The 21,795-nt window shown below is 38.5% G+C and overlaps 1 protein-coding gene across 1 annotated transcript in view; it reads right to left on the reverse strand.

Annotated features, from left to right (window-relative positions):
• Positions 1-196: 196 nt before the first annotated feature.
• Positions 197-21,795, reverse strand: part of HAS2 (hyaluronan synthase 2) — a 37,258-nt gene continuing 15,659 nt past the window's right edge. The window contains exons 2-4 of the mRNA XM_020965004.2: positions 16,803-17,429; positions 5,168-5,269; positions 197-3,212 (exon numbers count right to left, since the gene is read on the reverse strand). Coding sequence (XP_020820663.1) covers positions 2,283-3,212; positions 5,168-5,269; positions 16,803-17,429 — 1,659 coding nt within the window. The 3' untranslated portion in view covers positions 197-2,282. The remainder of the gene's footprint in view (positions 3,213-5,167; positions 5,270-16,802; positions 17,430-21,795) is intronic.

The raw sequence follows: 21,795 nt of genomic DNA on the forward strand, positions 1-21,795 counted from the left end.
CCTAGTTGCCCTAGCTTACTACTACTCAGAGTTCATTGAAATGGGAAATTTTGAAGCTAGCTTTCACAGAGGTGTGAATTTCTACTTTAACATGACATAAATCAGCAATAACTTTTGCTGCCCTGGGCAGCTGTAAACATTTCCATTAACTTATGCTCTTAAATCAAATCCAAGGGGAAAAAGAAAATAGCAAGGATCTTATCAAAAATATTTTATTTACAAAAAGAATCAATTTTACTATACATCCTATACTGGAAATACATTGAATAATTGCTAAAATAAATACAGGCAATTAATTCAACATTTTTATAGAACGAGAGAATTTGACATTTGAATGTTATCAAATCTTAACTTAGAACATAAATAGTTAAAAAGGTAAAATCAAGTTTCAATCTAGTTTTTTTTTGAATGGCTGTGTTGTTTTCTCATAGGTTCATCAACTGCTAAGCATTCTGTTTTTCAGACAATTGTGAACCTTGAATTAAGACAAACCAGAAGGTAGTGAGCATGTACAGCTCTCTCTACAGCAGAATTTCACGTGGGTGCCCGCATAAAAAGAAAGCGGAAAAGACGGCTAATTCATTAAAACACCCAAATGGTTTCTGCTTTACCACAGGGCTTTTTAATGTCACAATCCAAAGGGTACCTACTCGTTCTATGGGTTCCAAACATGTTTTTAGCCCAAGTCTACACAGCACAAAGTATAGGAAAAGATTTGTAGTGCCAGCCACCAGTCCACCAGTCTGGATAACTGAGGCCCTAAAGTAGAGTGTGTGTGTGTGTGTGTGTGTGTGTGTGTGTGTGTGTGTGTGTATGTTTTGGGGGTGGAGGGAGGGTGGGTACCCAGAATATCCAGTTTGGTTTTCTATATGCCCAGATTCAAGAGATAGGTACTGGTCTTCTCTTTCCCTTGTACTGTGTAGCTATGTCAATATAAGTCAAGAGAGGGAGAGTTCAGGTGATCTGTGTAATTCTGTGTACTTTTGGAGGGAAATCTTCTGATTTGAATTAAACAGGATATTGATCGATAGGCTGCAAGACCACTACATTGTGCCCAACTCTTTTTGATTTTGACCATATGGGGCTGGTTTTACCCTCTGTCTACACAGGCGAAGTCAAGTGGAAGTTGAACAATTATCTATTTGGAAAATCTGTAAGACATGTCAGAAAAGAGCCAAATAATTGCTTTAGCTCTTCACTTCACTTGGTCTGTGTAAATATGGGCTGTAGGTCCAAAGCATATTAAACTCAATCTATTGTGCATTTTTAAACCCACAAAAATACACACATTCTGAACAGTGATGTGTGCCTAGCATTTTCCTTTGAGAACCAGGGTTCCCTTTAACTCAGTTATGACAAAATTGCACTTATTTACCCCTTTGGCCTTGATTTAAAATGATGTATTTTTGATGCATACAAAAATATGATTTTTTTCCTCCATAAAAGTTGGACAATTTTATTAGCCTTTTTGAAATAGAATGGAAATCCAAAGGTAAAAGACTGAAATCTACATTGCCTTCTCATAGAAATAACTATTCAGTTTAAAAGGCAGAGAGAAACGTTTTATTCTTTCTGTCATGAACAGCATCAGCCAACAAAGCTTCACATTTTGGGCAGGTTTGTTTTTTGTCTTTTAAGTATGAATTCTTTTGAAATCTGTCTAAAAAGGAAGTACAGGTGGGTTTTGGCAGAAAAGTAGAATAAAGAATATGCAAAAATTGTGTTGGAAAAGTCATCATACAAAACAAAAACACACAATACAATAGTATAAAAATACAGCCAAGCCATTGGGCTTTCAAATTCTCCTTTGGCATTGTGTTTGGCAAACTAAAACCGAAGACCTTTTCTAAAAATTCTTTTTTTTAAAAATCTATCAAAACAGTCCATAAATTAGGTTGTGAAAGTTGAAAGAACTTTTCCTTGAGATTTCCAATGCTTTTCTTGCTTGAGAACCCACATAAGCATGACTAGTGAGGTATATGAGGCAAAAACACTGTCAGGCGTATGCACAGTAAGGAAAAAAGTGCATAAACGAAGAATTCATCTCATTTTCATAGAAATAACAGGTTAAATCTGAGTTTATCCTTGTTTGATCTATCATTTTACTTTGGCAGAATCAAAATAAACCCATAGAAATTGAATGTTCAAGTCCCAGCAGCAGTGAAGTATTTCCCTTGGTGACATTATCCAATGCCCCCAGCTCCTTACAGTTCCTACAGAAGATGACTAAAGTGTGGTGTGTATGTGTGTGACCGCAAACTTTAAGAAGTCAGCTCATCAGCTCATACATCAAGCACCATGTCATACTGTTGCTCTTTCTTCCGCCTGCCACACTTGCTAATGAGAACCACGTAGAGAGTCAACAGCATAACCCAATAGCATGCATAGACTAATGAACCGATGATAAGAACTGTCTGTTTAGAATCACTAAATTCCTTTTTGGACTCCCTGTAAATGGTGAAAATTACACCGCCCAGAAGGATTGTAAACCAAACGGACACTGGGATGAGTCCTATAAAGTTAACCACAATGGTTTTCCTTCCTGATGTGCCCCACCCTGCCTTGTTTATGGTGGCAATGGCAAAAATCTTTGCTGGGAGCAAACTTGACATGTACAACACCGAATATAAGGACATGAAGACCATGACGATATTCCCTCTTAGGCAGCTGGCAAAGGAAGCCTTGATGAGGCCCACAAACTGGACAGTCAATAGAAAAAGGAGAATATTCCAAATTTTCCCCCGATAGAATAGTTGGATAACTGTGGCAATGAGGAAGAAAGGAAAGAATCCAGTGATAACTGCTTCATAGGTCATCCACAAATGATGTTTATGGAACCACATGGCATTGTACAGCCACTCCCGGAAGTATGATTTGCTCCATCGGGTCTGCTGGTTTAGCCATCTCAGGTACTCTATGGGTGTTTCTGTAAGGCACTTAGATCTGGCAGTATATTTTGTGGCATACCCCAGGCTCAGCACTCGATTAGTCAGATGTCTGTCATCTCCAAAGCTACAGTGGTTGCCCATAAATTCTTGATTGTACCAGTCTTCTACAAATTCATGAAGCAAAGAGTTTCTGTACATTCCTAGGGGTCCACTAATGCACTGTACACAGCCGAAATAGGATTGACAAGCTCTCTCTATATTAAAAGCCATCCAGTATCTCACACTGCTAAGAAATGAGATCCAAGAATCATATTTGTTTAAAATCTGCAAACAAAAAAAAAAGTAGAAAGATTAAGCATTGGTAAAAAGGAATATATCCAGGGCCCAGTGCCCACGCCCAAATCTATTGAGTACTTTTTTTTTCTGCTTCCAGCATTGGTCAGTTTGACAGTCTATCACTTTCCCCCTTCCTAAATTTCTATGCTAATGTCTTCTGATTTTCTTGCTTTTTGAACGTCACAGTAGTGCTTCTTTTGGCAAATGATTCCTTTATCAATCTTTTTTTAATTGATTTTTCTGAGTTCAATCTTTGGTCTCCTATTCTTTCCTCCCTCAACTTTACATACCAGCTTAATACGGAAGTCTGATTCACTCCATGTCTGCCCAACTTCCAACTAATCTTAAAATGCATTGCTGCCTTCTGTCTCCCACACTTTTCCCAGAGGTTGTCACTGTCCATGTAAACGACTTTGTTTCCTGAGAAAGGCAAGATCCTGAAATACCTGTCTCTACATTAAAGATAGACCAACTCTATCAGACTGCTTCAGAGGACTCTCCAATCCATTCCTTTCATCCCTCACTTGGATCATAGATTCTCTCCCTTGTTGACACCTGACTGCCTCCATTTTCTCTCCTGTACATAAGCCTATGGATTCCCTTTCTTATGTGCTTCTATTATTGATGTGAGTTTCCCAAAAATCCTTCTCTGCTCTCCCACTGCTCACTTCCCGTCACCTCCCAAGCTTTCCTTTTGCCCTTTGTTCTGTTCCTGTAAGGAACAGTTCTTTCACTACCTTACATGCAGTTTTCTTTTCTACCCTTCTAATTGTTATTTCCTCTTATTTTTTCATCCTATGAACACTTCCTCCTCTTCTAAAATCCATCAATTTTTTTTCCATTCTGCAAGGACTTATCAAAATTGAGCCCCCATTATTATTTTCTCCTTTATCTCAGGTGTGACATTGGGGTGTCCCAATTGTTTTCTTGTGTACTTCTTTTCATTTTGGAATTCTGTTTTAGCAAAGATTAGGCTTTTTTTCTCTTAAAAGTGTCATTTAGCAAGGTTACATTGCCACTTACCATCATTTATCTGCCTTCATGACATATAAACACATGCAAAATACATTTTCAGAAATGACTGATGTATTGATCTGCTTTGATTTACTATACTTATTAGAGTGATGGGACATATTGTGCAGGGTCAGTTAGTAATACCAATATTGTGATAGATATGCAAAGAAGGGAAAAAAAAGTCCAAAAAGGGAACACAAACAATATAAAATATGTAAAGCAATTTGGAAATTTTAGAGCACTGGTAACAGGTTAGTTATTGGTTATTACTATCTGGTTGAATTCAATGTACGTTTTTAAAAAACTGAATCACATATAACATTTTCTTTTCTTTTTATATGTTAAAATATCTGTTGATTATTAAGTTTATAATAAAAAACTTAAAACATATACATCTATATGTGTATATACACATATTTATATGTCTATGTATATATAGACACAAACACAATCAACTTCTTAGCTTCCTACAGGCAGCCTATATGTCACTGCATGGAATTATTTTGAGCACTGGTCTGAACTTCTGATTTCATTGGTGTAGTAATTTCTGGTGTGGAAACTTCTTCCACAATTACTTTGGCAACTCTTCTGTAACTTAAGAATCTTGGCCTGTTGCCTAGGACACTAAGAGATTAAATAGCCTCTCTGGGTTCACACAGCTAGTACCTGTCAAAGGCAATCCTTGAACCCAGCTCTTCCTGAATTCAAGGCTGGTCTTTCATTCAGTATGCCATGCTGTCTCTCATTTTAGGAGCATTAGTATACATTTAAGTCAAATTATAAGGCATCAGGAAAATTTCTTTTTAAATATGGAATGTTTAAGAATTAATCCATGAAACTCCCAAGAGAATTCAATTTTAAGATGTCCAGAAAGCAGATACTGCATTATAATCTTATTTTATTCAAGTCATATCTCAGGTTATATTCACCTGCACATCACCACCAACACCTCCAACCATAGGATCCTCTTCTAAGACCTTGACCATTTCCACAGATGAGGCTGGGTCAAGCATGGTATCTGAATCACATACCTGCAGAGTGATAGTGGAAAACAAGAGTGAAGGGCAGGAAGGAAACTGGAGAAAGCTCTAAAGACAAGAGTTCAGGCACGTTTGCACTTTGATAAACCATGCTTTGCCCTACTACTTCAAGGCTTCCTGATGAGGTTTTGGATGCCACAGCCCTGGTATCTCAAAGACCCTCCTGTTTTCCACAAGCAAGGCAGTGAGTTTAGTGGCCTGCTGGATGGGATGGCTCAAATCTTGCACTGAGTTATCTCTGATGAAATAACTGCTGGGGATGTGCTGCAAGTACTTATGAAGTCCCAGCATGGGGAAAGCATAGGAAAAGTGTGTGAAATATACTAGTGGTCTTTGCTCCATTTTCTGTGGTACATAGAGATAGCGGAGAATACTTCTGCTAAAGATGGTGACTGGTTCAAGTGTCACTCAAAAAAAAAACCAGATGTTTGACAGGGCAGCAGATAATTCTGTCCTAGATAGAGGATTAAGATTACTGTTCGAACCTCATAATGCCCTACCTGCTTCTGTACTACTCCTAGTATATACTCCTAGTATATCTCCTGATATGAAAGCAGGGTTGTGTCATCATAAGGAGGCTGAGATCTACACTAATGTACCTAAAAGTCTCTGTTCTCATAACAGTTCTTATAGCTGTTCAGATGGCCAGGTCATTATACAAAATGACCTCTCATTAGAAACCTGAGTGTTTCAGATTTCCCAAGCATCCAACCTGATGGCTCTGCCTGGTACATGCCAAGTACTTAATAAATATTTATGAATTGAGCAATTGATTTTAATTTGAAATTCCCAGTCTCAAAAATGTCTCAAATCATCCTGTGAATGGCCATAGTTAGGGACTGGCAAATTTTGTTCTAATGGAAAAAGTAAAAATGATATACCTCTGCCTTATAAACAATCTCTTCAAACACAAGCCCTAAACCTGAGGAGGGGTAAGAAACAAGCCCTGCTTTGATCTCATTCATCTCTACCACTATAAATATAAATATATGTGTGCGTCTATATATGTATGTATACATATAAATGCATATATACTGCATACATATATATTATGTAATATATAATTCTCCTTCATTAATCCCCACCAAAACCAAATTTTGTGTATATGTGTTTATAAAATTTTTATGTGTCATATTATATAATATTACATATAATCATATATTACATATATAATTTGTGTATATGTATGTAGGTATGTATATACATGTATGTGCGTGTATGTGTGTATAGATAGATATAAAATTTATGGTACAGATGAATAAAGGGGAACAGGTTTGTAGGAGTTCTTTCCCCTCCAGTTTTGTAGCTTATGTTTAAAGATAAATGGTTTTAAAATAGAAGCATATCATATGTGTACATGGTTTGGATTATAGTTACATATAAAGGTATGTGTGTCTGTGTGTATATATATGTGCATGTGTAAAATTTGAGAGTGGTGAGGATAAATACACATATGTATAATATATACATAATGTATATACATGTGTGTATTGTTTATACATATGCATATTTACATATGTATACTTGTATGTGCACATAAACACACATATACATGTGCATGAATATACATAGGAGCAGCTACAGATATATGTATATATATGTGTAAATGTGTGTGCGTGTGACTTCTCACTTTATACACATTTTGAAAATAATTGTAAATAGCATAATTTTAAATGAACAAATGACTCATGATAAATCCTTCTGTAAAAATGAGTTCTCATCCAACCTATTTTGGGAATAAATGCAAATGTTCAAATATCAGAACTGCTTGAAGTGTGGTATGCCTACACATTTGGATGGATAACTCTTTGATTTTCTATTTTGAAATACCCCTGTACTCTCTGATTTAAGAAAAGAGAAGTGAAAGTGATAGATAATATTTTAGAGTAGAAAATATAACATGATTACTGGTAACACATTTTCAAGGATGTCTTATACCTCCGATGGCATCCTAAACCTTCTAGTTGAAGGGGGCCCAGGTGGTTTTCCCCAGTCTGGATGGCCACCCTTTCCAAGGGTTGTCAATCACTGGTCACACACTGAGCTACAAGCTGGGTAGAAGCCGGAGGAGGGCAGCAAAAGGTGAAGGCATAGCTCCAAAACCACCGTAAGAATCCAGCATCTGGATGCATTAGTGACACACCCACTGGTATTGACTTAAGCCAGGAAAGGTAAAATTGGGCTAAAATAAGACTAATGACAACAGGAAAGAGCAATCCAAAATTAGTATTCAAATCGCCACTCGAGCTGGGGAATGTGAGCAAGTTAGAACTGCCTCTTTTAAAAAGCTAAATTTGAAAGAAATCTCTGAGGTTCTAAAATGGTTGAATAGCCCCAGACTCCTCCCAGTTTCCAAAAGCAGAGTGCCAAAAATTCTGTGAGAAAGACTGTTCTCATGACTTTTTCAGCCATGAGTGAAAAGTAAAACTGTCAAAAATCCCCTGGGAAAGAGCTTGCCATTAGGAGATTTGGGACTTTGGAAGAAGCTGCTCAACCTCTCATTTTATACCAGTTACCTCAAATTCAACTCACATGTTTGTGTCCAACTATCAGAACTAATCTTTTTATTTGTCCTACTCCCATCTAAAGCCTTTAAGCTTATTACAGAGCCAACCAAACAAATAATTACTCAGATTTATATAGCCCTTTGAGATTGGTAGTTCTTTTGTTATCATCCTCATTTTACAGACCAAGAAACTGAGGTTCAGAAAAACGAATTGCCTAACCAAAGGTTACACAGAAGGCAAGCTTCAGCTGAGATTTGAAACTCGGGTATCCTGATGTCAATTCTCATGGTAACCTCTCAGAAAGAGTGGCATCCTATGACCTGGGTTTCTACGGGTCTGACACTCTTGCCCCAGACAACTCCAAACCTTCATTTATCACTACCTTTAACAGGCTATGAAGATATAGAGCAGGGGTGGGGAACTTGTGGCATCAATGCCACAAACTTCCCACCCCTGATGTATGGCATTGTGTGGGCACAACACAATGGCCTATATCAGATTGCATGCCATCTTGAGGAGGGGAAAGGGGAAGGAGGGGAAGAAAATTTAAAACTCGAAATCTTATAAAAGTGAATGTTGAAAACTAAAAATAAACAAATATTTTTTAAAAATAATAAAAAATGTGATATTGTTTTTGTTTTGTTGTATTTTTATTTTATAAATTATTTCCCAATTAAATTATAATATGTTTTGGGCTTTAGTCAGGAGTCTTGCAGGCCACATTTGACACCTGACCCAGGATATTGCTAAATCTCTGTATTGTGTTCTTATGATATTCCTTTATTATGAAATATTCTATATTCTCCTAATTGAGATAAGTTTAAAAACATGAAAGAAGAAATACAAAATGAAAGAGAAGACTACAGATTAGAACAGATGCAGTCAAATTCCTGCTTCAGAATCAGATGGTACAGCAGATAGGGTGCCGGGCATTCAGTCAGGGAGATGTGAGTTCAGAACTATCTATGTAACCCTTAACTGAGGTCTTCCTCAATTTCCTTAACTATGAAATGGGGATAGTAAGAGCACCTGCCTCAAAGGGTTGTGGTAAGGATCAGTGAAATAATGTTTGTAAGATGTATACTTAGCACCCTGCCAGGCACATAGGACTCTCTTAACAAGTACCCTCTCTTCATTAAAGAGATAAGGCAAACACAAGCCACTACTGTCCCTGTTAATCTAATTGCTCCCCTATGGAGTAGCTACATAATACAGTAGAGTGCCAGGCCTGAAGTCAGGAAGACTCATTTTCCTGAGTTCAAATCTGGCCTCAGATACTTAATAGCTGTGTGACCCTGGGCAAATCACTTAACCCCGTTTGTCTAAGTTTCCCCCTTTGTTAAATGAAGAAGAAAATGACAAAACACACCAGTATCTCTGCCAAGAAAACCCTAAGTAGGGTCACAAAGAGCTGGACATAGCTAAACAACTTTTCTTTATCCTCGTTAATACAGCTGATACTTCTCTCTTTCTCAACTCTCCAAGAGAGAATAGATTTTGAGTCGTTTTCTTAAAAATAAAAAAGCACATTTAAAATTCTGTTTTTAACTGATGGTTATCTTTTTCCACCTTTTTTTAGAAATTAAACTGATTACATTGAAAGACAGTTTTTAAAAAAAAATCACAGACCCCAGTCTAAAAACCCCTAATTTAAATGGCAAACTCTACTAAAACATAATTTGTGCTACCAAATGAGGCCCTAAGACCCAAGTCTAAAGCCTTTCTCAATATTCTAGCTTCCTTTCTTGTTTCCTACTAACTGGCTAACTGACTGGTAGCCTCCTGCTCTCACTTCAAAGGACTGGCTCTAAGGAAATTTCAATTACCCTGATTGACTTCACTGAGGAAACAGGATGGGAATAAATCAATACTGTCTTCCACTGTTGTTCCACAGCCAGCTCTCATACTGGTGATGTCCTAGCACTGCATATTTCAACTTTGACCTTACATCTTAACCCTGGCCAAGGGGGATCACTTAGCTGTAGGCTGGACAAGGAAATTAATTCTTGATCACAGTCACTACAAGTTATACAGACCCTGCAACAGCAACAACATTTATATAGCACTTAATATGTGCCAGGAACTATGCTAAGCACTTTATATTTATAATCTCATTTGAACCTCACAACAACCTAGGAGGTAGGTGCTATTATTATCCCCATTTTACAGATGAGGAAACTGAGACAAACAGGGTAACATAGTCTAAGGACAAATTTGAACTGACTCCAGGCCTAGTGCTTAATCCACTGAGACCAAAAAATTGGTCTAATGGACTTGAAAGAATTTTTCCAGAAGATGCTATTTTTAAGGATGGGGTAAAGATTTATGTTACAATTTGGTGGCTCTCTCTGCAAGGTTTTCCTCTCCAGTCCTGCTAGATTTAGTTGCCTTAACTATGGTCAAATCAGCCCATGATGCTTTTCGTACAGATATCCTGAAGTTTTCATCTGGTCTTCTTTGCTGCTCTTCTTTCAGGAATTAGGAATATAGAATTATATAAATTGAAGAAAATGTTTTAAAAGATACTTTCTCAGTCTATCAACCCAAAAATAAATAGAATATTTATTTAATAAATATGATATTTAAATTATTTAAATAAATAGAATAAATAGCATATGACTTTGCCACTTATCTACCTTCCTTCCCTCTCATCAGAACTTAAAAGTGATAACAGTGAAAAAGTGTTAACTCTATAGTAAGAAGACTATAAAATGAAGGGTTTGGACCAAATAGCTCTGAACTTTTCCACATCTAAATCTGTCATCCTGCATTTATGAATTCCTCCCAGCACAGTTATGATACACAAAAGAACACAGCTCTATAATGAAACCACTGAAAAAGTAGAGTATCAATACAGGATGTGCCAGAAGCAACTTGAACCTATTCAAAAGAGCTGATTGTTAAATTTTCTGTGTAAGCATTTACACCTCAGTATTTAGAAAATAGTACAAATCAGGGCTTGATTTATTGCCTTAATGATGGCCTAGACTTAAGAAAGGGATGGGGAAAAAATTAATAATGTAAATTAAACTTAAAAATGTGTCCCGTGTACATTTTTTTTTCTGAGAGTTGGTTGGTTAACCTGCACACCTTCAAAACTCAATTTAATCACTTCCAAGACAATTATTTTTATGGTGTCTTCAAACTGGGAACAGCAAATAAATGGTGAAAGGCATAAGGTCTTTGGGGATCAGTTGGGAGTTGAAGACACAATACTCACAAAAGGCACCACATGGTAGTTACAGAAGCATAAGTAAAAAAAAAAAAGGAATTGGCTTCTTACTTTTCCTTCATTTAAATCCCAACTAGCAGAGCTTTAGTAGACAGGAAATGCATACTTGCTGAATGATTGATGATACAATCAATTAATCACCAAGTATTTATTAGCACTTAATATATGCTAAGGACTAATCTAAGCTCCACATGTACAAATGGAAAAAATAGCCTGTGTTTTCAAGGAAGGAAATTACATTTTAATGGGGGAGACACTTTATTTAAAATAAGAATGTGCAAGTTGAATACAAAAGTGGGCAAAAGGCAGCTGGTGGTTTAGCTGAGCTTGCAGTCAGGAAGACCTGAGTTCAAATCCAGCCTTAGATATTTACTAGCTGTGTGACCCTGGACAAATCATTTAACCTCTGTCAGCCTCAGTTTCCTCAACTGTAAAATGGGGATAATAATAGCACTTAGTTTGCAGGGCTGTGATGGGGATCAAATGAGATAATATTTGTAAAACACTTTGCAAACCTTAAAGTGTCGTATAAATGCTAGCTATTATTATTAGAGGGGGTGACATTAGCAGCAGAGAAGACCAGGAAAGGTCTCCTGAAGATGGCCTGGGAGATGAGTCCTAGAGGGGAGCCACCCGGCATTCTAAGAATCAGCAATTGAAAGGAAGAACATTCCAGGCATGTGGAAGAGGCAGTACAAAAAGCCATTAGAGATGAATCAATATGACTAATCATGTTGATTTTTGTTTTTTGTTTTTCATACCACTGAGCCCTGGAATATTAGAGCTGAAAGAGCTTTGGAAGCCATCTTGCATAGCTCCCTCATTTTATAAATGAGAAAAACAAGGCCCAGAAACCTGAAGTGACTGACCTCTTGCCTAGAGTTGGAGTCAGGACCAGTGCCTCAATCACCTGGGTTCTTACCCAGGGCTCTTAACACTATTTAAAAAGAAAAAAAAAGGATCTTGAGAAATGGATATTATTCATCATGGAGCCTTTCAAGTTTATCTGGTCTGACCCTCTCCCAAAATATGAATCCTCTCCAGAAGCCTCTGTATTTTAACTGTTTCCCCATGATTTTGCTTATCTTTAAACTTTCTAAAGGCGTGAATTACTACAAAGGGCAGGGAGGGGAAAAACAAACAAGCAAACAGGTTTTTAAGACAGAGAATATTATAAGGGATATCCCCCAAACTGTGCACTAATTAAAGCACCATGAATATTTTGAGGTTTGTGGTCTGATTTTCTTCCAAAAATTCTGGAATGGATAGAATTGCAAAAACCCCCAAATGACTCCTTCATACTTAACCTACTCTCATTAGACCTCCCCTGCCTGTGCATACCTAAAGCATACACTAGAGGCAGTGGGGTAGTGATTTAGAGTGTTTCCCTATGAGAAGGAACATAGAGAATTGGACAGAGAGAGCTGTTCTCAGAGCCGGAAAGACCAGACTAGGACAAACACTTGCTGACTGATTGTTTCAATCAACTATTCAACAAACATTCATTTAGTGTCTTCTAGGTGTACAACCCTGCAATGAAGTTCCATTTCTGACACATACTAACTGTAAGTTCCTGTCACTTTACTTCTCACCCAAGGCAACTTTCTCTAAGACTCTAAGATCAGAGAAGGTCCAGCCTGCATTGAGAGAGGGAGTTTGCTTGCTTGGAAATTCTCTATAACTCAAAATCCTAAGTCCAGTCCCTATTCCTCACCCTGATAGATTTGACAGTTAATAGTATAACACAAATTTTTAATGTGACACTTTAAGCGTCCTAAGGAAAATTTCAGGGTTATCTAGTCTATCATCTTGCCTTAAGTTATCTTAGAGAGGTGAGAATCAGTCCTGTTGAAAAACACCTCTAAGGCAAAGCTCACGGGAAGGAACTTGACTACCATTCCCCACCAAGCGTATCTTTTTGTTGGATCCATGTAATGAAAACTGAAGGTGGAATTAAAGACCTAGGCTTGAATCACAATTCATGTAACCTTAAGTTCTGATATATATTCCTTGGGGGACCTGAGGCAAGTCACTCAATTCCTAGTACCCCAAGCAACTATAAGTTGAAGAAGAGATACTGATTCGCATTTGATAGGGAATTTCCTACAGGAAGAAATTATAGGTCTGAACCACATGTATATGTGTGTGTGTGTGTGTGTGTATATATATATATATATATATATATATATATATATATATATGGTATACATACATATACACACATATATTTTACATTACATACACATATCTACACACACATATATGTATATACACACATATATCATCATCAGGATCATTACTTGAATACATTTTTTTAAAAAGTGCTGCTATTTCAAAAGAAAGCACTAACTTAGCCAGGTTGATTATGTCACAACGGGCAGGGCTTCAGTTCTGTTATTCCCAACTCTGACCACTGCTTTAGCAGAAAATCAGCCCTTTCACGTTTTCAAAAGTTTGTATTTTTTTTCCTGGACAGGCACAGTGTAAGTTGTCAAGGATACAAGCACAATCCAAAGCCAGAATTATAAGAGAAGGAGGAGTTCCAATGAAAATAAGAACTGTTGAGAGCAGTTAGGGACTACTCCTATGAATTAAAAACAGAGCCAGACGTCATTTTGTCCTGTTCCCTGCAAGGGGACTTCAGGAAGTACCCCAATTATCCCAACTTTGATACTAATAAACTGCATAGCCATGAACAAGACACGTTCTCTATGAGTAAAATTACCTTTTTCATCTGAAAAATGGGGGCAACGATATTTGTGCTATGTTACCTCACAAGGTTGTTTGTAAAGAAAGTACATAATTAAACCCTAAATCACTACAGAAATAAAAATTATTATTATTGCTATTTCTGTCTAGCCTTGCTATTACTATTGCTATTAATATTATACTTAAAGATGCAGTAGTGGAAGCCCTCATGATATTTTGCTATGGAAGTCACATACATCATAGTATTTGACAAGAATGAGTCAAGGAGAGAAAGTAGGAGAAAACTTTCTTATGAGCTTTCAAAAGACGTAAAAATAAGAAGTATTTGCACCAGGTCTGGAGTCAGGAAGACCTGAGTTCAAATCTGGCCTCAGACACTGAGTAGCTATGTGACCGTGGGCAAATCACTTCACCCTGTTTGCCTCAGGCTGTAAAATGAACTGGAGAAGGAAATGACAAACAACTCCAGTGTCTTCACCAAGAAAACCACTAATGGGATCATGAACAGTCAGACATGACTGACAACTGAACAAACAACGACAATCATTGTAAAGTGCTTGATAGCAAGCAGTATGGAATTGTTAGTTACCACTACTACTACTATTATTATTATTATTAATCTATAGAATATAAGAGCTGGAGGGAACTTTCAGTCAATTTGCACAAATAAAAGCTTATCGTTACCATTTATAGAGTGCTTTAAGGTTTGTGAAGCACTTCACGCTTATTTTTTCACTTAATCTTCATAACCCTGTCAGATTAGTGTTATCACCTATTTTGTAGATGAGGAAATAGGCAGAGGTTTCCGAGGCAGGATTTGGACTCAGGACTTCCTGGCTCCAAGTCCAACATTCTCTCTACTACGCTTACTTAGCTGCCTAGACCTCCCACTTTAAAGGGAATGAAACTGAGGCACCAAGGTACTAAATTATTTGCCCAAAGTCACACAAATGTTGAATGACAGAAGCTAGGTTAGATGTGCTGAGTCTTAGACCTCTTCTATTGAATCAGATCATCTGAGCCCTGGGCTTTCTACTATACCGTGTCATTGTTTACCAAAGCTCCTTCGAGGGCAATGAACAGAAAGCCTTTTATAGAATTATCAAAAAGGTTGGTAGAATCTAGTATCACTCTTTAAAGGAAAATAAAGGTCAAACCAGACAGAAAAAAACTTCCTGTGTTGCAGGATATTAATATTAAGCACCTTTTGTAGTAGGAAAGAACTGGATACAGAGTGGGTTCCTATCAATTGGAAAATTACAACAAATCATAGTACTAACCGACTAGTACTATTATAACTAATAATTTTAATAAAGTTAATTACTAACCAATTTTAATAATAAATTTCCAAAAAAGAATTTCATTGGGAGGCAGTTAGGTGGTGCAGTGGATACAGTTCTGGTCCTGGAGCCAGGAATACTCATTTTCCTGAGTTCAAATGTGGCCTCAGACACTTACTAGCTATGTGATCCTGGGCAAGTCACTTAACCCTGTTTGTCTCAGTTTCTTCATCTGCAAAATGAACAAAGAAGGAAATAGCAAATCCTAGTATCTACCAAAATAGACTCAAATGAGATCATGAAGAGTCAGACACGAATGAAACAATCAAACAACAACAATAAGAAAAAAAAGGAATATGAAAAATTCAAAGAATCATGGGAAGACCAGTATAAACTGCTGCAAAGTAAAGGAAGCAGAACCAGAAGACAGCACAAGTACAATAATTTGAAAGACAATTCTTAAAAAAAAAATCGGGGCAGCTAGGGGGTACAGTGGACAGAGCACCAGCTCTGAAGTCAGGAAGACCTGGGTTCAAATCCAGCCTCAGACCAAACACTTGACACTTACTAGCTGTGTGACCCTGGGCAGGTCATTTAACCTCAATTGCCTAAAAAAAAATAAAATGCAACGTAACTATAATGGCCAATGTTGGCCCTATGGGAAAGATGTGAAATGCACCTTCTTCCTGGTGGGGGTAGGAGGCTGGACTACGGATATGGATAATCATATAATTGTCAAAGGCAAGTTTCTGCGTCCATGGATTTCTTGTTACCAGGAAAGGTTTCCTGGGAGGGTGAGTGAGTGAGTAAGGCCCAAAATGAACGGAACATAAAAACAAAAGATACCCATCGAATTACAAAACTAAAGAAATAAAAATAAAGGGAATGACAGCAGAGAGATTGTCCTGTTAATTTTTACTTTGCAAGGACTTTTATCTGAAGGCTCTCAGGGTAGGGAAAAGCTGCCGTTTGGAAATTCACGGGACATTTTCATCTTCATAAAAGCTCATTTATGAAAATTCCAAGACCCAGTAAAAGTCCTAATAAGAGATAAGGAGTGATGTAGCGACGGAATGATCCCACCCTACAGTGTATGCTCAGGGAATTAATAAAGGACATGGGGTAATTATTTGTGTGGACGTGAATCGCATCATGAAAGTTCTCAAAGGTCAAGCTGCTAGGAATGAGGTAATGCTGTTATTAGGATGAAGTAAACACCATTTTGGCTTTTTGCAAATGGGTGTTTTTCTTTTTTTTTTCCTTTCTTCGCATCTGTTTTTTTTTTTCCAAACGATCTCTAAATTGCTCCCTCCTCTCTATCTCACACATCTTTGTGCAAAATGTTTTTAAAGGCCACACAGTGCCTTCCTTTTTGGCTGGTGGAATAGAACGACCTCTTAATAGCCTTGTACTAGGGGCAGCTAGAATAAGAGATTATTTGCTTACAGGGTTGGAGGTTTTGAAAAGTTGTGGAAAACGACCTTGGATTTGACTTGGCTAAAAAAGAGAAAGCGGAGAAAGGGAGGGAGGGGCAGAAAAAGGTCCCGTGTTCAAAATAGTCTTAAATTCTAACCAATCATATGGTACAAATGAAACATTTTCACAGATACTTTCTAACAGCTTTGCAGTAGTATTTTTTTAAACATGCTTTTCAACAGTCATGCTGTTTTCAAACATACTGAAAGAAACACTGTGTTCAGAAGGCCCTGGGATGGTCTATAGCATACTGCTGGAGAGATACAAAAGTGGCTTTATTTAAAAGGATGTTTGCATTGGAATGAGTCTAGAAGACCTACCTGCACATAATCCACACTCCTCCCCAGTGCTTTGAATGCTGTGTACATTACTTCTCTTTTTCCACCCCATTTTTGCATGATGCAAACACTTTTGTTGGACAAGACCAGTTGGGTTATGTACTGTGAGCTCTCTTTATGTGACTCGTCCGTCTCACCAGGGCCTTTTGTGTGGAAGTTATTCTTCCAGATGTAAGTGGCCGCAGTGTCCCTGCCCATGACGTCTCTGAAGATCTCCAGCATATACAGGTCATCGTCAGAATTGCCATCTATGACCATGACCACCTTAATCCCAGGATAGGTTAGCCTTTTCACAGAAAGTAAACATTTTCTTAAGTAATCAGGGTCTTCTTGGTATGCAGCAATGCAAAGAGCCACAGATTTGTTCAACTTAATAGGAGTTTCTAGTGATCTTCTCATTTTCCTGTGCTCTAGAAAGGCAAATAGGCTTTGGATGATAAGATGTGAGGCTAAGAAAGCACCATAGAGTCCAAAAGAGAAATAATAATTTTCTGTTTGGAAAAACTGGTAGCCAACAATATAAGCAGCTGTGATCCCCAGGAGAAGGGAGACTCCAAAAAGGGTAGTTCCAATTATTCTCAGGATACAGACAAACCTCTCACAATGCATCTGCAATAGAATAAAATAAACAGAGTGAACCAGAGCTTGGCAAATGTCTTGCCACACATTCTTGGGTTATTCCTAGAAAAAACATTTAAGAAATTTTCATCTTCACATGCCCACCCAGAGCTTAGAAGCTCTGGCCAAATGTTCCCGAGTGGTACTTGGTCAAATGATATCAAAGCAAACTGGGAAAGGCTATTGATAAGCAGAATGAATTCCCCTCCCCTTCTGTTAGAATAAGCTTCTTGAAGAAAGGGTCTACCTTCCTTTTGGTATTAGTATTCCCAGGGCTCAGCACCATGTCTGGCAATCAATCAATCAAACAGCAAATGTTTATTTTGTGCACCTACTTGGTGCCACAAGTTGTACCAGGCATTGAGAATTTAGCAAGCATTGAGACAATAACTACTTGCAATGAATATCCATTCTAATGGAGAGGAAATGACAAGTAGCTACATAAATATCTACAGTATAAAGAAATAAAACACATGCAAAGTAGTGAAATACAAGGAATTTGGGGAAGGAGGCCACTAGCAGAGAGGAATCGAGAAATTCTATCCAACAACCACGTACTTCAACATTTGCTAAAACGTGAGTAAAGAGAGATAAAGAGGGTGAAACTGATGACTCACTAAAAACATATATATTTCTTTAGTTTTCACTAAGAAGCAATCTCAGATTTAGGATGCATCATAGATGTTTGACCAAGGTCCAGTCATGTCATCTCTCTGATCCTCCAGCACCTTTCTAGCTAGCATTGGGAGCTTCACACTGTAGGGTTTCGATAAGCATTTCTTTGAGGCAATCTGAGTTAAATGACTTGCCCAGAGTCACACAGCTAGGACAAATATTTGTTGATTAAATTTTTGAAAGCACAGATCTGACCATGTTACCCTTCTATTCAATAAACTCCAGTGACTCCCTATCACCTCCAAGATCAAATACAAAATCTTCTGTTTGGTATTCAAAGCCTTTCATAACCTAGCCCCTGCTACCTCTCCAGTCTTCTTATGTGTTACATGCCCCCTGCCATCCAAACCCACTACCTCCCCCATTCCCCCCCCCCACATAATCTTCAATACAGTGATGTTGGCCTCCACATTGTTCCTGGCACAAGCCAAACCATCTCAAGACTCTAGGCATTTTCACTGACTGCTCGTGCCTGGAAAACTCATTCCTCACCTCTGTCCCTTCAATTCCTTCAAATCTCAGCAAAAAAAATCTATAAGAAGCCTTTCCTGATCCTGTTAATGCTAATGCCTTCCTTCTAGTGATTATCTCCAATTTATCCTCTCTATATTTTGTATTTCTAAAGTTGTTTTCCTGTTGTTTCCCTTCATTAGACTATAAGCTCCTTGTGACAGTCTTTTGCCTTTCTTTGTGTTTCTAGTGTTTAGTACAGTACTTTACATTGTCTTTTCAAGTCTGTCTGCCTCTTCATGAGCCCATTTTGGGGGTTTTCTTGGCAAATACTAGAGTGGTTTGTCATTTCCTTCTCTAGCTCATTTTACAGATGAGGAAACTGAGGGAACAGAGTTAAGTGACTTGCTCAGGGTCACACAGCTAGTAGACTGGATTTGAATTCAGGTGTTCTGGAGTCCAGGCCTAGCACTTATTCACTATTCCACTTAACTGCCAATGTGCTTAATGAATTTAGCACCTTTTGGTATAAGGTTCTGTGATGACGGTTCTTCCATCTCCCTCCTCTCCCCCTCTTCCATCCTCAGTGTGTCTCTTGTACAGTCACACCTAGAGTAGCTATTGGTCTAGCCAATTCAGAACTTTGGTTTATCTTTTATCAAATCATAGATATCGAAATACTACCATTAATGACTGGAGACTTTGGATCTAATGAATGGCTTTCATTCCCATTGTTCTCCCCCAGAAAAATATACAGTTTTGATATGACTTACAGGAGCTGCTGTAATTTCCGTGACTAGAAATTCTCTTCCCTTTCCACAATCAGAGTTTACCCACCCTCCAAACACCAGCTCCAGTCTTAACATTATAGAATGATAAGGTATAGGGATACCATGTTGGGCTTGGACTTGGGTTCACACTCTACCTCACACTCATTCTAGCTGGGTGCCTTTGCGTGAGAGAATCCATCTTCCTGTGCCTCAGTTTTCTAATCTGTAAAACAAGAGGGCTACATCTGATGGTCAGTAAAGGTCCCTTCTAGCTCAAAAAATCATGATTCTATGAACCTATGATCCCTCCCGTGAAGCCAGCACAGTGTACTTGAGTCCTAGTCTGAGGATCCTGAGTTCTAATTCCATTTCTTCCACTAATTAGGGGAAGGATATTGGTTATAACCTTTACCGCCCCTCCCATCATCTGTATTGTGCACGGGAATAAAATCAATACAATCCCACAAGCATGTACTAAGCTCCTACTTACATGGTAGGATGGTATAAGTTGCTGGGGATACAAAGGCAAAAATGAAGTCCCTGCCCTCAAGGAGCTTCTATTCCACTCTGTCAGCCATGAGAGTAATAGAGGACAACTTGTACAAAGATAAGTAGAAAATGTGAGATATATGTAAAGTAAATTCGGGGAGAGATACTAATAAATGGGGAGATCAAGAAAGGACTTGTATAGGAGGTAGCACAAGCTGAATCTTGAAGAAAGCCAGAGATTTGAAGAGGCAGAGGTCAAGGTGAGGAGGAAGTGCATGACCTAAGCATCAACAACCGCCTCTTCAGTTGGACAGAATCCCTGAACTCAGGATCCTCATATTAGTCCTCCAGCCCACTGTGCTGGCTTCAAGGCAGGAACCACAGAGCTTGCAGAATCATCGTTTGTGAGGTGGAAGGGACTTCTGTTGTTGAGGTGTTTCAATAGCATCTTACTCTCCATCGTGAAAGCTCCATTTGGGCTTTTCTTGGCAAAGATATTAGAGTGGTTTGCCATTTCCTTCTCTAACTCATTTTGCAGATGAGGAAACTGAGGCAAACAGGATTAAGTTACTTGCCCAGGGTCACATCACTAATAAGTGTCTGAGGTCAAAGTTGAGATAACCTGTGTAAAGTGCTTGAAAATCTTAAAGCATTAGCTTTATAATTAAAGCTAATTCTAATTATTCTTACCTTGACCATCTCCCTCCTCACCCCCAACCTCCATAATGCCAGAAAGAAAGAAGACAAAGAAAAAAAAATAACAGTAGAAGAATTTCCTTGGCTACAAAAGATTATACCCAGAAGTCCAATCCCTCCATTTCACAAATGACAGAACCAAGGGAAGTGATTTGGCCAAAGCACACAGTTGTTAGCAGAAGAATCAAAACTACATTCCTGGTATCCTGACTGCCAGTCAAGCTTTGGCTTCATTTAACCAGGCCACCTCCTCACCTCCCTTTCCTCTCCTCACATTCAAGAGAGGTTTTGGCTTAGCACTCTCCTGGACCTGCAGAGGGAACTTATGACATCACTGGAAACCAGAGCAGTGAGATGAACAGGAGAAATGCTAAACATTTAGCGCCAGGTCTGCAAGCGTGGTATCTCCTCGTAAACAGAGCAAGGCAGTAGGTATGCTGGCAGCTCCCAAGGGCTCCATGAACTAGCTCTGTAAGGACCCTAGGAGCACGGTCTGGGTCTCAGAATTTTTCATTTCAAAGAAATGAGTCATTCTCACACCAGTGAAAAAAATCCAACCCAGCTCAGACACTTTGCCAGGGAGAAGCATAAGTGTGTGTGGGTGTGTTTAACAAGTGCTAAGGGCAGCGGCTCTTGTTGGCTTTCCATTATTCACATTTTCCTTGTATTATCAACATAAGACACTGATAGGCTCTGCCGAAGCATCTGCTGAGACTGAAACACCACCCTCTGACCCTGGTGGGGCCTCAGACCATCCCTTTCAAATTATTTTGGGAAAAGTTACTAGGAAGTGGGAGACAGGCCACTGATGTCAATCATGCTGCACATGAAATGCTGGAGCTAACACAGCATCTTCATTTCAACATGGAGGGCCTGAGGGAGACGACAAGGGCTCCCCACCTTCTTCACAGAGCTTCTCCTGATCCTCCTCAACTACTAGAGTTTTTCCTGGAGTCAGGAAGAACTGAGTTCCAATCTGGCCTCAGATACGTGTTAGCTGTATGACCCTAGCCAAGCCACTTAGCCTCTGACTGCCTCAGTTTCCTCAATTGTAAAATGGGGATCATAGCACTTACCTCACAGGGTTTTAAGGATCAAATGAGATTATTTTGTAAAAACAAACAAAAAAAATGTTTAGCACAGTGCATGTGGAAGGAGAGAATAAAAGCTCTGCCAGGTCCTGCCCAAATGGAAAAACTTCAAGGATTGGACTCATGTCAGGCTTTTGTTAGAGGGCAGCCTTGTCTTACTGCAGAAATGTGTAGCCCTAAAAAGGT

This window comes from Phascolarctos cinereus, unplaced genomic scaffold (genome assembly GCF_003287225.1).
Source record: "Phascolarctos cinereus isolate Bilbo 61053 unplaced genomic scaffold, phaCin_HiC Scaffold_4;HRSCAF=312, whole genome shotgun sequence".
Classification (NCBI taxonomy): domain Eukaryota; kingdom Metazoa; phylum Chordata; class Mammalia; order Diprotodontia; family Phascolarctidae; genus Phascolarctos; species Phascolarctos cinereus.